We start from the raw sequence: 19,504 nt of genomic DNA, 5'->3' as shown, positions 1-19,504 counted from the left end.
TCTTGAGGAAAAAGCAACTTATTCTGATGAAATTAGTGCAAATTCCTCTTGTTGGATAACACCCTGTAGAGCCCCTGCTCCCAAAGTTAATGGAGCAAACATCACTTTGGAATAGGTATTTGTTCTACCAAATTAAGTTGCATATGAATGGCATATAATACTCTCTGTCCCCTCCACATATGAAATATCTCACTTGATCACTGTTTACTTTTACTGTAATAATGATAAAATCGACCTTGATTATGAGGATGCCATGATTTTCAGCACTTCTCTAGAAGCTTGATCTTTTTCCTTATCTGCATCATAATTTCTGCCTCTGTACCTTAGGCAAGTAAGTTATATATATTATACATACCTTAATACTGGTGATTTTAATTCTCAACATATTCTTCATTTATCTAGGTACTTTTTAATGCCTTAATGTAATTGCTGATATCATATATGTTCTGTGATTTCAAGCCTCGCAAAATTTTACTTCTGTAAATGTTAAACATCCTCTGCTCTGATATTTTTCACTTGCACAGGATCATTATCATTAGTACAATCTAGATTCACAGACAGCACAAAATACAGTGCTGCCCATGTGTTTCTTGATCAGTATTCTTGCCTATGTGTCAGCAGAAGCTAGGGTTCCCAGCCTTAAACCAAGTAATCTGTGAATAATTCTTTTTGTATTAGAACAATACATTTTTTGGAGGTTTTTTTAATTCATGAGAATGAAAAATACGTAATGCAGGCAAAACCAGTGGACTCGAGCAGCCTCTAATTTGTTTTCAGGCTGAAATCAAGACTGTAAACACTATTGATTTCATTGGAATTTAGCTGGTTATGTTTATGAAGTTAAAAGGTAAAATGGCTTTTGTGAAAAAGAATTGAAAGGAAAATATTTATTTTAATGGACAGTTTTGGAGCCTTGCCTTTACCATTTGGGAATAGCTGAAATTCTAACCATATGTGGTTCAGTTTAAAAGCCACAGGCCACAACTACAGTTATGTTAACACATTTTTTTACTCGGCCTCTGAATCCTTTGTGTAAGAAAGTCATAGACCTTGATCCTGACTTGATTGTAGTAGATGACTGCTACCTTCCCAATCCACCACCCGTTTAGCCTTTACCCTTACAGGCCACTTACTGTATGAAACTCCGTTTTCTGTAACATAAATTTAAGGTCAGTTGACGGTTTTGTAGTCTTGGGGTCTTTTATTTACTTTTCACAACCTCTTAGGAGTAGTCAAATTGACCAGCAGTATTGTACTGAACAACACTTGAAGACAAATCAGGGAGCAAATCAGGAACAGAAAACTGAAAGGTATTATGAGAACAGCTTCTTCCATATCCATATTTCAGCTAAACTTTAGCAAGGGGAAGTCAGACTGCCACATGCCTTTTACACGTGCTTATTGTAAAGCACTGTTGCAGGAGAGTTTGATATCAAGGTACCATATAACAAAAATACGAATTCCATCAATTTTCTAAAAAGTGAAGATAGAGCATGCAAACAGCAGACATTGGAACGCCTTCACTTAAAATTAATCAAGCCAACCATAATGAACTATTCGTGAAAAACAGGTTTATGGTGAAAGGTGAAAGATCCTGCCTGAAGTCTACTCAGTGTGCCATTGATGGTATTCATTCTCAGCTTCAAATACTGGGTCATCCTGTGCTTGTAAGTAAAAACAGGTATGCTAAAATATATGAGCATTCTAATTATCTCTTTTCTGTAAAAAATCACTAACTTGCTCTTCTGAGATCACTTAGGAGTAATTGACACTGTGGGGAGAACTGCTGATTTTTGAATATGATTTTCCACAAGACCACGTGAAAGAGGGCTGTTTCTGCAGACAGAAACTGTCTGTGCGTTCCATAAAAACACCACAGGTCAATGTTGAGGTCACATGCTGTCCACTCAGCTCATAAACGCTGTTAAATGGCATGATTTCTTTGGCGAAAGAGACTGAGGATAGGGGGGTGAGGGAGCTTTTTTCCAAATCAGCTTGAACCAAATCATGTCTAACAAACTTACCTAAGTTGGCATGATTTTTTTGTACATAGTATTTCCATGACAATTTATAAAGTTTTAGTTTCAGTTACTGATAATGTATGCTTCTGGGAGCAGGAAGAGAAACAAAGACGCATGCTAGGAGAGGGAGGGAATATTGCAGGGAATGTAGTATGCTCCTTGTTACTTCTTAGTAAAAGGCCTCTGTTCCATGTTTTCCATGTTAACAAAAGTTAAAATCTCCTACGTCTATTTCTATGTAAGTTTCATAATTTAAAGCATGAATACGTTCTTAAAAAAAAGAAAATGAAAAGTTCTTAGTTTTCTGGTCAGTGAAAAGAAGCTGTCCTTACAAGTCCTTAGGGGTAGCTGAAATTCTGGTGGAGCATGTAATCTCCATGTTAATGATGAAATGTGTTTGGCTACTCAGGCAAGCAATGCAAGCTTTTGCATTTACTTTATGATCACTCAGTAGTGATTTCTCCCATTTTTCTTTTCTTTTTTTTTTTTTTTTTTATCATGGCCAGCAACCAACTTTACTAATCATTATTACAAAATAGTTGAATCTTTGTTTACTACTTTTAGGAAATCACTGTCAGTGAAAGACATAACTGGGAGCTGATTTTTTGAAACTTCTTCTGCAATTCAGCTGACATGTTTTCATAGTTAAGCATTTCTTCATTTTTTATTTAGAGTCACTGTAGGGTTATGGGACTTCTCTGTGCTCAGAAAGTGTGTGATATGTAGACTCTTTGTTGTGATCATCTAATGATTGCCCGTATTACCATACAGATTTCCTTTATCTCACTTGAGTGAGGTAAGATATAAGATAGAGAAATCCTTAAGATTGTAAGATAAGATAAATTTCTAAGATAAGACTGAGTTACAAGATAAGATAGAGTGATCCTTATTTTGTACTGTACTGGCTGAAGTGATGCCATTATTATAAAGTAATAAAAAATGCTGCACGTAGTATATCTCTGTACTTAACTCGTGAGGCCAGGATGAAAATAGAGGGTTTGCATGCAACATTTAATAGGAAGACATTTTCTAGAGATTTTCATGTGAATCAGATGTGAAGCCACCTCCATGACATTGTTAAAGCATAGATGAATTTTGGCTGACATTTGGCTGTCATATTTAGTACATATTTTGAAGACAATCATGAATTCTTTTGAAAGCTTGGAAAAATATATTTGTACTTGTGTAGCAGACTTACTGTTAAATTATCTCAAAAAAGTAAGAGCACTTAATCTTTGCATTACTGTAATTTGTATAGATTAATCATGTTGAACATTATATTTTTGGGGATAGCAACTGCATGTAAATTACTGGATGTATATACCTTTATTTAATATAGCGAATTCCTCAAGACATTCTACCTCAAAATAGTAAAGTTTGGCATTTATTATTCAACTTTTAATTAGTTTTCTTTTAAAAAATGAAAGCTAAATACAGAATCAGTATTTTTGAAGTCTTTATTAAACTGATGACTAAGGAGATCAGCCAATAGGATGTCTCAAAGTGCTAAAACAAAAACCATGCTCTTACAGCGTGTTACAAAGCAGCAAAGAATAAGATCCAAAACTTCAGTAGCATATGTGTTGTTCATCCGCATTGTAAAGAGCTTGGCAAAATGTGGCCCTGGCAGTTGCACTAGCATGGAACTGAATTTGTGTGTTCCAAGAGAGAAGGTAATGAGGATGCTGAGATTGTCAACTCCGACAGTGAGGGTCTTCCTGAAAACCTAAGGATATCTTTGCTGCTTAGAACCACAGATAAGATAAAAGGACTGAGAAAATGCTGAAATGTGTCTGGATATCTGCTTGTGTTTCACAGATCAGAAGTATTTATCTTTTGGGTCATTACATTTGCATTTATCATAGGTGGCTAGCAGTTCACACTGATACAGTGTGTTTCCTTCAGTATACACAATAATGACATGCTGTGCAGAATTTAGCTATTAATCTTTGGAATTCTGTACTGTTCTAATTTGTTAAAAACTGGCTACTGAGTTTCCAGGAACTGGAAATTTTGATGTTGTTTTCTTGTGCCAAAGCTGTTGCTAATGCCTAAACTTCACTCACATTTTGTTTTCACTGCCCACTCCTATCTTCCAGCTATTGCAATCTGCCCTAATTCCTCCACATCCAAATGTGAATTGTGTGGAAGGAATTTCAAACAGCATGAATGTAGTTGGAACTTAATGCTTCACTAATATTTCATTGTACTTAAAGCTGCCTTTTATAAATCTTCCCCTTTCCATTGCCCTTTACTGTACTTCCACAGCAGAACTCCCCCTACTCCATTTTTTCAAATAGTTTCAAGAAGATTAGAACAAAACAGAAAGATGTTTGGAGTAATGCTCTGGGGAGGGGAAATCAAACAGCTTAGGAGAGAATTTGTCAGGACTGAAAAATGGATTAACTGGCAACCCAAAAGCTGGCAAAGAAGGCCTGCTCTCTGGCTAGTTAGCTAGATGTTTCTAGTAGCAGTGATCTGGCTGTGCAAAAAGAAAAGGATAGTACCAAGATTTTTTATGGTTTATTATATCAGGCATACAGTTTTGCTGGAAGACCGTGCTGCATCAAAGCTCCGTGATACCCTTCTACTCCTTCAGTGCAGCACAGCAAGCTCAAGGATTTCTTCCATTCCCTAGTTCTGTTTGCCCTGCAGAACTGTTTTTACAGAGAACAGGAATTTGTTTCAAGAACATGCAAGCATGTATGTTTTCCAGCAGATGTGCAAACCAGTATGTTTGGGAGCTTAATTTTTCAGTTCTGTAACCAAAATGGAGGAGTTGCTCCGCAGCATTGTAGCTTTTAGATTTCCTGGAGCATAGCCATTTGGAATTTCCAGAGTAAAATATGGCTATGGATTTTAAGACTGGAAGATTTAGGGGATGGTTTTAAAGTTGCTAGTTTAAAATTATTTTAGTGCTTCTTCCATTGTCTTTATTTGTTTCTTACAAAGAAGTGCTTCACAGTTATTTTCACTTGTATTCTTAGAAAAACAAAGACTTTATTAAAATTAAAGGAACTAATTTTAAGTAAAATTTTCATAGAAACATACTTCCACATCTCACAATGCGCTTATCATATTGAACGATAAAAAGGATTAGATTTCAAATAAAATCTGTACTCATATAAATGAAACTGTTGCCCATGCAATGAAAAGTACAATCCATACACTTAATATACTTTGCAATAAGTTAAATAAAAATACTACATTTTTCTATTTTTTTATGGTTTAAACACTTGTGTTAGAATGTATATATTTCATAGATGAATGTTATCTTGGAAAGAGCGCTTTACTAAATCAAGGTACTCTTAAAATCCTTGTTTGGCTTTCTAGGCTTTGCAAAGACTCTCTTCCTTGTTCACGCAGATTTTGTGCAATATGCAATATTTGTTTTAATCAAGGTGGACATCGCTCAACAACATGCTTTCCTCATCATGCCCAATATGTGCCCTTTAATTTTCCAAATGCACGTTGCACTGCCATCTTATAAACTTGCTTTAGACATTTTTTTCTATGAACCGTTTATCCTTTGGAAGACTTTACCAGACAGGGTTATAGGACCTGAAATACGGTTTTCCAGGAAAAACTAGGTATATCTGGTACTTTAGATGCCTTAGTACCATGATTTTTTCATGACATGGGATAAGTTTATTCTGATGTTGTTTATAAGGTTGATTTGTGGATCATCTTGTGTTAAAGTTGTGAAAACTGCAACTATGTTTTGAAACATAACAGGAAACTACATTCTATTCTGTCTATGAACTCGGAGGTCTGGCATCCAGGTCAACAAGGGATTTAGGTTCCATCAGATTCAGCAGTGCATACAATGCATCACTCGTGCCAAAGCGTAGAAAAACCCTTGCTGGCTTCCTGAAGATTGGCAACCTTATAAAATTCAGCATTACATCTGGAAAAAAAAAAAAAAAAGCCCTTTGTCATCCCTGACATTCTGCAGCCAGCACAGGTCATCCCAGAAGTATCCTCTTCCAGCAGCTGACACTTGTTTCATGAATCAAGAAATGGAACTGGACCAACAAAGCTGATCCAAGAAAACTTCTTCCAGAAGCAGCTGGTCATTGTCGTTCTTGTTGTCTTTTGGTGCAGCTGTACACAGACTAACTAATTGGTGCATCTGCCAAAACCGTAGCAAAGTTTCTTGGTACTATCAAGGTTGGTGTGGAGAAGCTGAAGCTGTCTGGCGACAAGATGTCAAACACATCTCGAAAAGCCACTCCGCTTTTGGCAGTTTGTGGAAAATGTTCCTCCCGGAGGCAGTGTTAAATGCACACAAACCTGTACTTGGATTCCCACATGCACCTGCCAGAACCCTGCAGATGCATTCAGTATTTAAAAAAAAAAAAAAAAAAAAAACACGGCATCAGCTATCTCTCCAAGAATTTTTCCTTGTGTTTAATGTTGTGCTTAATGTTCTCTCTTTCTTTCTTTCTTTTAGTTCTTCTGGGCTTCTTTCAGTTCTACACGCTCTTGACAGTTTCCTTCTCTTGGATGAAATCTTTAAACTCTCTAATTGTTTTGTTCTTTGCCCCTGCCATGAGCATATTTCATGGTGAGGCCAATGTTTTTAGCATTTTTAACTGGTACAAGATACTTTTCCCCTTCCTGTTTCCCACCATCATTTCCAGTTGATTATTTACACTTAGTTCACATATTTCTTTAAGAGGGATAATATCACCACTGTAAATCTGTTAACTTCTTTTGACAGCAGCTTTTCTTATATATCATAATGCTGTATTTGCTCTCGTGTTGGGTGCCAGTTAATTCAGCTACTGTGTTGTTTCCTCTTCCTTAGAGCTGTCTATACTGTACAGAATCTGTTGGTATTTTCAAACAGCGACAGAATAATGTAATTCACGTTGCACCTTTTTCTGAGTTATTGGGCATTGTCTTGGTTTTGCAGGTTTACCACAGCACATGGTTCTGTGTATCATTTCCTCCCAGCCTATACTTTTGCATGGGGTTATTCTATCCCATGTACAGGGCTTTGCATTTCTCTTCGTTGAATTTCATGAGGTTCTTGTCAGCCCGTTTCTCCAGCTGGCTGTGGTCCCTATTAGTAGCAATCTTGCCTTCCAGCATATTGACCGCTCCTCCAAGTCTGATGTCATCCACAAACTTGATGAAGATTCATTCTGTGCCATTTTTCAGATGATGATGATGATAAGCAGCACTGGCTACGGTACTGACCACTGAAATCATGACCCAGAACCAGCTGCCAGTTAGACTTTGAACCACTGACCACTGTCTTTTGAATTTGATGGTCCTATTAGTCTTCTGATCATTTTCTACAATCACTTTGTAAATCACCCATCTAAACTTTGTCTCCCCAGCTTGGCTACCACAATACCAAAGGAGGCTAGGTCAAAAGCCCTGTTAAAAGTTAAGGTAAATGACTTGTGCCATTCTCTCCTCAGCCGTAGACCTTGTTGTTCATCTTGGAGGTTGGTCAGGCACCATCTGCCCTTTGTAAATCTATGCTTTCTGTTCTCAATCGCTTTCTTGTTCTTCCTGTGTCTAGAAATGGCTTCTATGACAACTTGTTCCCTAATTTTTTCAGGAATTGAGGTGAGGCAGTCTAGTCTGTAGTCCCCTGGATCCTGCTCCTTGCCTTCTCTGAAGTGTTGCCCATGTTCTGTGTTTCTCGTGTTTCCCCAGAAAATCAGTCACAATTTACAAAGTACCTGTAAGAGAGTGAGTCTCTCAAGGAAAAAATTTGGTTTTTAGAAGTCCAATTTCCTAAGACAACATCAGTATAATTAAAAAATTGTTTCCCCATCACACAATTTGATAGAAAATTTTCAGTGAGCACTACTTATAAGTCACGTTTCATCAGCCACTGTTTGTTCAGTCTCTCTATAGCCATTCAGACCTAGAACTTTAGATAATTCAATTGTTTGAGCTGGGTTTTGGCTTTTATAAACTTCCACTTACATGCAAACAATATTTTTCTCAAATGAAAATCTGATTTTTCAGTTGGCTACTTTATAAACTCAAATAAATCTGATATTTTGAAATAAAGATGTTAATTCATGTTAACTTGTAAAAATAGTATAGAATGGGTACAAATGATGTGATGTGTTTTATCAATTACAGGTATCTGAAATTAGAAAATCATGTGAAGCTAAGAGAAGAATAATAACATATGAATTACTCAAGCAATGTGAATACCTCACAATGTGAGGTATACCTTACAGTGTGAATGTTTATACCTCTGAAAGTTTGTGACTCACTTTTATGTTAGGATAAGAGATGCTGCTGTGCACCAAATGGATGCTAGAACGTATAGGAATGTGTGCTATATGCTTATGAACTGATTTGCTAACAGATAACTGGACTATACTGGCATACTGCAGCTATTTTAATAGCTCTTCCAGTACTTTAAGCATTTTTCCTTTGTTCCACAGTTCAACTAGACTGTCTGTAAAGTGGTTTACAAAGTATCTTGTATGTATGTTTTGCAATCAGTGCATCAGTGCTTTGGCCTACCAGGGCTTTAGACAAGCACTGCAGTTTGTATATGTATTATGAATTAATCACCCCTTTCCATCTGAATAGTTAATGGATATTGATTGCTGTTTTGTCATGAATTGCAATGTATTCTATCATGTAAATGTTGTTTGTCAAATACTTTTTAGAAATTACTTTACAGGACCTTGTATCGCAGCTGGTGTAGTTTAAGATTTGGACAGAGTCACTGTGAATGAAGCCCTGCTGTGAAATAAAAGTCAAAAGGCATCTTGGCATCCCAACCATTTCCTTGGGAGAAGATTACAGCCTGAGTATGTTGAACTTTATTGCCATGGGCCTCATGACAGTATTCAGAAACATGCATGGCATTTCTGTTAAAGAAACTCAGATGTGCTCAGACGCAAGGGATGGCATTCTTGTGTTTATCAGTATCTTGAACACAAAATTAAACTGTTTTCCTCTTTTGGGGTACAGCAAAAATACAGTGAGGGATGTGTAATTTATGCACAAAAGAATTGAGGTTCCTGATTTCCTAAACATAATTTGTTCTGAGAAGGAGGAAATGACTAATCTTAGCCTTAGCCTGAAATGTATGGATGGATGGAGGGAGAGGAAAAAAAACAAAAAAACCTTGCCAGCTCTTCTTTGAGTAAGTGGTGTTGCTTATGTTGACTTCTTGTATCAGAAGTACAGTGGAACCGTGTGGAGAAAATGTGCTGCATTGTTCATATCTCATCCTGCAGAGAAAAAGCAAAAGGAAGCTTTAAAAAATTTAGTAATAGTTACGTGCTTGTGTACTTCCATCTAAATTACATCATTTAAATTCTGTCCTTTACACCACTGTGTTTCAAGGACAGACAAATCTATGAGAATTCAGGGTCAAGTAAAGCCAAATATGAAGTGCTTTATAAAATAAAATCCTTCCAATATGGAATGAGAACTTCTGCTGTCTGGAACAGCAGGCAACAGCATCCTGCATCCTATTACTGATAGGATAGGTTCTTAATGAAGTTATCATTATGGAGGCTCCTGCTCAGACATAAAGAGAGCAAAATCAAAACAAATTGATGAGGATGCCTTTTGGGTTGGGTGCAATTCCTCTGTCTTCTGCTTTGGCACTCCTGTGAACATAGAGCAGTTTCACTCTAATGTGATGGCCATAGACGATGAAGAAACTCTTATATCTGGCATAATTCAGAGCACAACTGAAGTCTGTCTAATATGTACTTTGTGTTGAATTATTGGTGTGGGACAGTACTCAGGTGGCAATTTGAGAAGCTGCTTTTCTCAGAAGCCCACAACATGATTCTAGCCAATGTCAAAACTGGAAAGTAAAGGTAATAAAAAATCACATTTTCATTTTTATTTACTGAAAGGTTCTGCAAGAGTGTTTAAGCAGAGCAAAAGTTAAAAACTTGTGCTAATGAGCAACAAATGTAAAATTTCCCCAAGTCATTGATGAAGAAAGAGGTGATTCAGTGAGTTAAAATTTTAAAAGATGGTATATATCTTTATCAAAACGAGAGGCTTAAAAAATAATGAGAAGCCAATACGCAATGACCAGAAACGTAAAACATAATTTTCCATGCTTCACGTGTGTTGTCGTAGTTCTGGTAGTTAAGTCCACTTAACAGGAAGGATCTTTTGGGTATGTCTTTTGTCATCCTGTCTCTGGAGTCACAGAAGAGTTGTATTTAGATTACCAAAATTGTAGCTGTCTCAGTAAAGTTGAATTTCACTATTGCTGGCAAGAAAAGAAATCTTTGGTTTCATTATAAAGCAGAGCTGCATATGATCTAATGCTAACTTCATAGGGCAAAACCTTTTGTGAAAGTTATGAAGAAAGAAACTGTACATTAATTTTCACTGAAAAAACAATAATTTTGCTTATAATTTCAATAGAAGAAGGATCTTATCCAAAATTTTGTCTGAAAAATCAGATTACAATCTTCCTTTAGAGTTAATTAATAAGCCTTTTGTAATAAGTAACGTACTTAGTGTCATTTTTTTGTGTTTATTCCAGCAAAGTATGTCATTTTGATTATTACTCAAGAGCATGTCTTTATCTTCGGAGTTAGAACTTATAGTTTAAATACATTAAAAAGTTACATCAGAAATTCCAAATAGGAATGTGTATTTCCTCCTTTATTTCAAGGCAGCATGTAATTTTGTTAGATATAATTAGCGCATGGTGAAATTACCAGTTTATTTACTTAGACTTTTGTCTCTGCTGGGATTGAGTATAAAGGTACTAATCATAATGTAGATTAACATGGAACAGCTATGCTTTTTTGGATCCTATAGCCTATTAGATTTATTGCCTCTTTCAAGTCGGCATGAGACAGTGTGTAATCTATATATCTAGCCTTCTTTCTATTTGGAGAATAGAAGATATTTATATTAGTTTCATAAAGTAAAGATTAAATCTGTAATAGCACTAGGGTTTTTTCTGAGGTAGCAGAATGTCTGCCCACATTCCTCATTATTTGATAAATTTGGGTAGATCCTATGTTTGTTTTTGGTACAAACTACCATTGCAATTACTGTCATTAAATTGCAGTAACACTGTAATTATACATGGGTGCATAAAGTTTATTCAACTTATCTAATGCAAATGATACGTTGTTTAAAAATTTAAATCTTAAAATACTTTTGATGTATTTTCTAAATCAGCTTCTTACCTTTAAATCCTGGTTTTGAACGAAGTTGCAGTCATACCTAGTGAATCCCTAGTCAACTCAACAAAGCATTTTTTCTAAACTAGCCTGCTGAATTTTATTACTTTAGACCAAGGAAACTATTGTGCTTCAAGTTTATCAGTCGGAATTAATTCCAGAATATAAACTTCATTGACAATAAAAATGCTGTGATTCAGTAAAAGTCTGCCCACATAATATATCTACCACAGTAAAGATTAAAACCTCGCTCCCCTGAAATTGTCTGGGAGTTTGGAACCAGCATTTCACCTGTAACTTTTAGCCAATGTACTGAACATAGTTCGTGGTTATCTTACACATGCTGAGTAAACAATTCTTGTCTTAATGCTTTAAAAACACATCTCACTATAATATTTCTGGTATTTTTTTCTTGATTCATTATGAGCTTAGTCCTGCATGGTAGCTAATGCTCTTGGTCTTCATGAAAACTGGCAACATCTAGTACTTCTCAAGAGGGACAATGCAGCGTTGAGGATTACTTTATTTGTAATAGAGCGTACATGCACTGTTATATGTTGGTAGAAAATCGCGGATGGAGAGCTGCCATGGCTACCTTTTTAATTTGAATGCATTTGCTGCATGTTATGTTCATTACCTGCGATAATCAGGCCTGCAGGTCATTAATCCGTTTGTTTATAGTGCTGCAGAATGTAAAACAAAATAGTGTCCAAAGTTTTCAGCGTACTCAGATTTGTATAGATTATTAAAATGCAGTATCTATTTGAAAAGCTTTCTGTCCAAAGCATACTGTGTTAGATAGCATGTAGAACATCAGAATGAATTTTAAAAGAAAATTACATTTTAGTAGGAAACTCTGGGACTTATCAAATATTTAATAAGTTTTTCCCAAATCAGTATCGCCAGAATATGCGACAACTCTTCCTTGAATGAAGGTGGTTCGGATTCAAATGGGTGCTCTGCACAAGGCGTCATGGGAGTCACTATTTCACTATTAGCTGGCGTTCTTCTTAGGAAGTTAGTTTGCTGAGATTAGGTCTTGATTACCCGTGTGTTTCAGGTTCACTTTGTATAACTTATTTTACAATGTTTCATGTGTATACTCATGTAGTACTAGTAAGAGATATTTTTCGTGGTTGGTAAATACATCATTATGGACAAAGCAAATAGCTTGCTTTGTTTCAGGAGACTAAATTCATTGCTTACAATATGTATGTGACGTTTCTAATACTTTGGCTTGCTTGTAAATTGAGAGTCTAGGATTTCATTGTAAGATTTCCATTAACTGTGGCATTCTGTCATCCTAATACAAAGCAGATAAATAGTGAATTAATTTCACCGTACTCAGAGCAGCAGTCTTATACAGGAATCTTTATTCAAAACTGAGGTCATTTGACATGTCTTGTCACATGCTGAAGAAGAAAATATATAGAGATAATACCTCCATACTAGAAGTCCTAGGCATACTGCTGACATAGAATATGTGAAGAATTTCATGCTTGCGAGAAAGAATGGAAAAATAATATACTATCTGTTGTCTGTGTGGTGGTGGTGATATGTATCTTTTAGACATATGTTAGCTCGTGGATAATTGACTGCTCTCTAGGTGAAGATACATTGCTCAGTTTTTACAAAGGTATTTTTATATATATTTGGGGTATAAGCCAAAAGTCTAGCAAATAATTTGAGCCAAAAGAGTAAGTAGGTAACTTGAAGTAATCAGAATGGATCATTTTGCACCTGGTTATAAGTAACTTCATACCAAAAAAATATGTATTTCTTTGAAAACTGAGCATTTCACCACAAAAAGGGATTTTATGAGCTAATTTGGTTTTAGGTACATAGCATAATACTGAAAGGCATCATTAAAACAGCTGTCAAGTTTCTCAGTGTCCACTTCTCTTAAGGTCTACCCCTACTAGAGTGGAATGTGTTGTAAAGTACACACGCTTGCACATCTTTGTTTTTCATGCACAGTTAGCATACATGCATTCATGCAGAGTTAGACATGTTAAAGCCTTCAGTAACTCTCTGCACTAATAACGCTTCACATCTATGAACCTGTCGTACACCTTTTATAATCCAATTTTAAGTAGTTTTCTAAATACTGTTTTGTTTGGCTGTGTGTGGACCTTGATATTCTGCTTGGGAGAGCTTGATTAAATTAATATAAGATGGAATTTTTATTATTTGAAAATCACAAAGGATGAAATGGACTTTTAAAGTAATGAGAAGAAGAATAGTCGTGTGATGAGGTTTTTTTGGTCTGTTCCTTTAAGCCTGTAGTTCATAATCACTCACAGCCATTTGAGAAAGAAGAGGGAGATTAGTGCAAATAATATCCTAATGATCCTTAACATCGTTGTTCCTCAAAGTAAATCAGATATTGTATTTCTGCTATCACAGTTGGCTGAAGCCAGTTTTTGCTAGCTGTTCGTTTTAGAGAACTCCAGGGAGGAAATACCGTAAGATGAAGGCATAAATTAGAAGTCCAGCCGAGGAGCTCTTAAGATATTTCAGTTTTGGAACTTGGTCAGATACTTTGGATAGTTCATGGGAGTTTGGTTTGAACTGAAGGGTGCCTACTGTAGGAGTGAATGGTTTAAAAAAAAAAAAAAAGATGAAGCGTTCAAATGGAAATGTTGTTTGCCATGTTTGCCATTCATCATCGAGGGGCACAATGATAATATATTGGTCTGGAAGAAGTATGTGCGTTATTGTGTTTTTCAGTGTTGACAAAAAGAGCTGAGGAAAAAATCTGGTCATACAAGAAAAGAACAAAAAAGAACAAAAGAAGAAAAACTCACAGAAGTACTGTGCTGGGGGAAATCATCACGGGTTGCTTTCACTGTTTTGTTGAATATTGTTTGTTCCGTATTTAAAACAAAGTCTTAAAAATTCAAGTAGCTTGTATTTTAAGTATTAAGTAACAGTCCGGTTCTGATTTCCTTTAAAAGACTTCTGTAATAAGATCCTCATTTTCATCGGTGCAATTGCCAGTGGGTTTACTTTGGCATACCTTTTTCAGCTTAGAGGGATGGGAATGACACACCTGCCTATTGAATGAGACATTCAGAGAGAGAGTGGGTTTTTATCTTCTTTTAAAGTTACCCATGTCAAACTTTTGGAGAGGCTGTGGAGGTGATTATTTTGTATTAGATAATGTCAATTTCTTCGTGTAAACTTTTAAAAGTACCTTCTTTGGTCATCACATCACTTCCATTTTGCAGTCAGATTTGCCATTGTCCTAAACGGAAGCAAGTTACCTTTTATTATTTCCCAAAGGAGTGATGCTTTTCTTTATATATGTAAACTATGTCAGTGAACTTCTTATTTTTTGGACATAAGGATGAAAAAACTGCTAATACATTCCTGTAATTTTAAGAATCATAGCAATACCTATCTAGTGGAAGTTGAGGGAAGACATGTACATGTATGTACACACCCATATATATTACTCTCATGTTATATGAAATGAATAAAAGATATATTATGTATGGGAAGGAACAGTCAGAGGATCTTCCTAAGACAAAAATGAAATTATGTAATGCATAATTTTGAAAATGGTTTTGCTTATTTTCCTCCTGTGTTTTTCTTGAAGGATTGTTCATCTTCAGAAGAGTATAGCATTGCAGCAGCATTGTTACCCCTGATGACTGCTTTTTATAGGGTAAGTTTTGAATGATCTTCTTAAAATCCCCTCCTATTTCATGTTTGTTTACTTCATGTGTGTTGCTGAAAGTAATGACAGAAGATACGTAATGGGTAGAAAATGTCATGCTAAAACTTATTTATGTCAGTAGAAGTCTTTTAATGGCTTTTGTGGCCACTGCTCCAGAATTACACTTAGCTAGGATGCTGGGCGATGATGATTTTGATAAATTAGCCCAGAACTAAATGTAGACCTTATATGATGTGTTAGAGAATTATTTGAATTATAACTAGTCACTGAAATAATTGAAAATAATCATTTCTGCTGTTGTTGTGTAAAAACTGTTAACTGGAGTACTTTTTCTATTTAACTTAACATCTTAAGCATTGGCCAAAAAGTACATGTTAAATTTTCAAGGCCTATGCAGTTGCAAACTTCGAATATTATAAATGCTTGTTTTAACTATTTCTTTCTTGTATTTTTTCATGTTTTTCTTTTGCATAGAGTTTGATTGGGTAGTGATAAACATAGTATGACAGTAAATATGAAAATGTAAATGATGCAAATCCTGCAAGTAAGATCATTAACTATTTCAAAACTAGAATTTGTGTAGTATGAATGTAGTTATTTCAGTATCCTTTTGGATCAGTACAGTGGGTTTTTCACCAGTTTTGGTTAGCTCTAATGTCGGTATTTAGGACATACATATCCAAGCAGATAATCAGTTTAGAACAAGGACTTGGTAATTGTGGTGCCAGTTAATCTTTGTTTCATGTCAATATCATTATACATCCCAGTTTGGGAAATGGGTGGTTAATCGCTTGAAAATGGCAAGTCATGATATTGTACTGCACAATAGGAGTTGCTGCGACAGCCCAGCTAGACATTAAAGACATATATTAACAACTGAAAAATGTAACCAGTCATTCAGATAGTGCATGAGGCATTTATGCGTAACGTTAAAGAAAATGCAGAGAGATTCCTATTTTAGCTGAATACAAACTAAGGATTCTGCAATGGAAAGCTGAAAAATCAAACTGGGCTTTTTAATTCAAACTGAAGTCTGCAATTGAAGAAATTAGGTGTTTCTATACTAGGACTGGATTCTGTGATCTAGTTTAAAAAAGAATTTTCCTAGTCAAACACAGAAAAATCTGCTGAAGACGAGAGCAGCTTTGACAAAGTCAAATGCATAGGAAGTTTCTTGGAATCTCATATGTAGGACAGTATTTACTACATATATAAAGCATAAAGCGATAGATTTTCTCATTTCTCATTTGAGCTTTGAAAAAGTTTTAGTTAAATGAATTTTATATTAGAACTGTGCACAGTTATCCCAAGACTGCTTTCTAGAGCGGGTTTACAGAATATTTATGTTCTCTTCTATATGCTAGCATGGTCAGATACTCGATTTTTGAATCCTGACAAATAAACTTTCTATACCATCTTTAATTGCATGCATCTTTTTCTATTTTATCCCTCTTTTGAGTCCTTGAGTAGCAGAATCATGTGTTTTATACCATTTTCTGCCACTGTTCCTAATTCAGTGAAAGACCTAATGAACTATATAGACCTTCCATTTTCTTGGTGTTTTTTCTTTCTACTGCATCAATCAATCATATAGTATGAAGAAAAATTGATTTTAGTTTTATTTCCTGCTTTTAGTACCTCAAACGAAAATAGCCAAGATAGTCCACGTAGCACTCTATCTTGAGAGGTGCAAGAGGATTATTAGAAATAATTTGGTTAGGTTCCTCATTTGGTAAAGTTTGATCAGATGAAAAAATGAAGCAGTTAAAAGATACTTTATTTTGCATGAAGTATTGTCAATGTTGAAATAAGTAAGTTTTTAATTTCACAACGAAGCAGAGCAAAAAGTCAGATTGAACACAGACTCTATTAAAGTAATTTCTTCTATACACTGTCTTTTCAGTAGGAGTGCTGAGATCTGACACCATTTCTCCCACAAAAAGTTCACTGACACCTTTGATCTAGTGAAATAGTCCCATGCTTACTGTTTATGTACTGTCTGACCTGTCCCATACTGAGGAAATTGTGAGTGCCCGGATGTAAGAAGTGTGATGATTTTTTTAATGTTCCAGACCTGAATTAAAAAAAGTAACCTGACTGTCACTTGCGAAAGCCAGCTGTTAATGCATAATAGAAAAAGAATTTTGTTTTTCCCAGATCTAATCCTCAGGTTAAGTGATGGTCCCCTTTGGTATGTCCCATAAAATACAATTGTTTGGGAAAAGTACTTATTTTGGTATAAAACTCAGTTATTCTTACTAAACAAACTAATATGGTGGGCAGCACATAAGTAGACAAACTTTGCAGGGATTAATTAAAATTAACCGTTAAGGTTCTGTTTGGAATTTGAGTGAAAATGAAGCTCTCTAGAGCTTTTTTCATGCTTCTTTAGAGACTTTCGAAATTTTTTCCTGGACTGGACTGAGTATGTTCTACCTGGCATGAGCCTTTGTAGGAACAATGATCTGTGTCAGTATTCTTAAATTTTGAAAAAATGGGTGGTATTTTTCCACCTTCTTAAAATCTCTCTTTCACTGTGTTTGCCTTTGCAGAAATCTTAGGTAGAATGATAAAAGTCTTATGCTTTTCACCGCATGTTGCTGTGTCTCGGATAAGTTCAGAAGAATGTAAAAATTAAAAATCAAGGTCATGGGGGGTTATTTGTTTTTATTAAGATACATTCTGAGAAAAAAAGTATGTTTGCATTGTCAGCCTTTTCTGCTGAATTGTTTGTCAGTTTTATTTAATTACCGTGTGCAGCATAGATTTCTCCCCCTCCCTCTTCAAGGTGCATTCTGTTTTTCTGTAGGCAAAGCTCAGGCAATTAGTATTCCAGCACTGTTGCTCCAAGAGATGGATGCAGAACTCTGGCCTTGGCTAGAAGTGTGACTGTTTTTATGTTTTCCAGAAATCCTGTAGTAGTGTTTGGGAGTGCATACTTGTTTTTACTGATGTTTTTGTTATCAGCATATCATGTTAAATGCCAGATGCATTTTAAATTGTGTTCTTGGCAGAGTGTTCTTGGTAGCCAGGAATAGACAGGAATTGTGAACCTAACAGTGACAGGGGTTTTCATTTGCATATGCAATTAGTATCACTACATGAAGTGGTATTCCAAATGAAGCTCTCGGTGAGAAAACCTGTCGTAAATCTAACAATGTTATGGAGTTAATCAGTTGAGTATATATTTGGCTGTGTGTATTTGCTATAGCATTTTGATACGAAATTACAGTGGAATTTCTTGTTATAATATTTTATTGTTAATGTCATTCCTGTAGCTTCAAATTAAATAGCAAAAAGAAGTAATGCAACGTTACAGTTCCTTTGTTTAGGGGGTACTGTATAAATGAAATGTTAAGTTTTGTGGTGTGCACTCTGTTTAGTTACCTAATACAGAAAGGGTAACAACACCAGCAAAGCAGTTACCTCTTCTTCCCGAATAGTTTTGCTGAACATGGACATACATGTTGCAGACACCAAGTGATTGAGGTGTGTAAGTGAGAAAGATATGTTTTTACGTGAGTCCAGCAAAGAAACCAAGAAAATGAATATTCCAACTGAGTAGTAAGAGAAAAGTATTCCTAGTGCTGATATTTGTTAGTTTCTGAAATGGTCTTTTCATAGAAGTGGCAAAGCTCTAGCCTTCAGGTATTTAAAATACTCTTAGGGAAAAATTATAAAATATTTTGTAAAGGACAGGCTTTTTTGATCTTCTATGATCTAACAGGTCTTGTCTGTCTCTTAAACTCTTTGGTTATGTAAAGATGAGTCCAGGGTGTTTCTACATATGTCTAATTAAAATTCAAAGAAACATCATTGCGTGTATAACACTCTTGGGATGTCTAGTGAGATTTCACAGTTCCAACGGTTGAAGTCTAGTGAGCGATCTGTCGTGAAACTTGATAGGGCAGCATTTGATTTCAGAAGTACTCTAGCTTATAGCTGGCAGGGTTAATTTCGTAGACAGGAAGTCAGTACTGGTTACATATTTGTGGCCTGGATAAATACTTGAATTTTTCTACAAAAAGTAGACACGATACTTTTTAAAAATTCAGAATATTGGACATGAACTGTTAGCAAAATGTGACTCATCAGTGGCAGTGGGCTTCTTGGTGTGTAATGTTAATATCCCAAAAACAAACACATCTTTTGCTTCTGGGTTAGAAAAAAGTTTTAGTTTACCATTACTAATACTTTAGGAATTTTGTTTAAAATTGGAACAATATAAATAAAATGTATTTATACATGAAGTTAAAAGAATTTTTCCGTGGGTTTTTTTTTTTTTTTTTTTTTTTTTTTTTTTTGTACAGATGGCCCATGCTTATTTGGTGTGCAGTCATTTTTGGAGTGTAGGACTTCATAAATTAGAACTGTAGCGTTCCTTGGTGCTGTAGAAAAAGTAGTCTTTCTTCCACACCTGAGAAGAAAAGAACAAGTTGAAGAGGATATTCTTTCATTAAGTTTCGATTTTATTAACTCATCAAGGAACACAGCTTGACAGTTTTATAAATAGCACTGTCAGGTTGGTGGAATTTGGGTACATAGTTTCAATTATGTCTTCATTCTGCTGGCGAGATGGCAAGATGTAGCGTAGACTACAGTGCATTTCTTGAAGGTTCTGTATGCAGTGAGGCAAAAGA

General features: G+C 35.5%; 1 protein-coding gene across 20 annotated transcripts in view; it reads left to right on the top strand.

Moving 5' to 3' along the window:
- Nucleotides 1-19,504, top strand: part of SBF2 (SET binding factor 2) — a 286,083-nt gene that overhangs the window by 186,678 nt on the left and 79,901 nt on the right. For all 20 annotated transcript variants that reach the window (XM_068945065.1, XM_068945055.1, XM_068945054.1 and 17 more), the window contains one exon: nt 14,784-14,852. In XM_068945065.1, coding sequence (XP_068801166.1) covers nt 14,784-14,852 — 69 coding nt within the window. The remainder of the gene's footprint in view (nt 1-14,783; nt 14,853-19,504) is intronic.

This window comes from Struthio camelus, chromosome 5 (genome assembly GCF_040807025.1).
Source record: "Struthio camelus isolate bStrCam1 chromosome 5, bStrCam1.hap1, whole genome shotgun sequence".
Lineage (NCBI taxonomy): Eukaryota > Metazoa > Chordata > Aves > Struthioniformes > Struthionidae > Struthio > Struthio camelus.
Note: the sequence above shows the minus strand (reverse complement) of the source record. Positions and strands in the feature narration are given on the sequence as shown.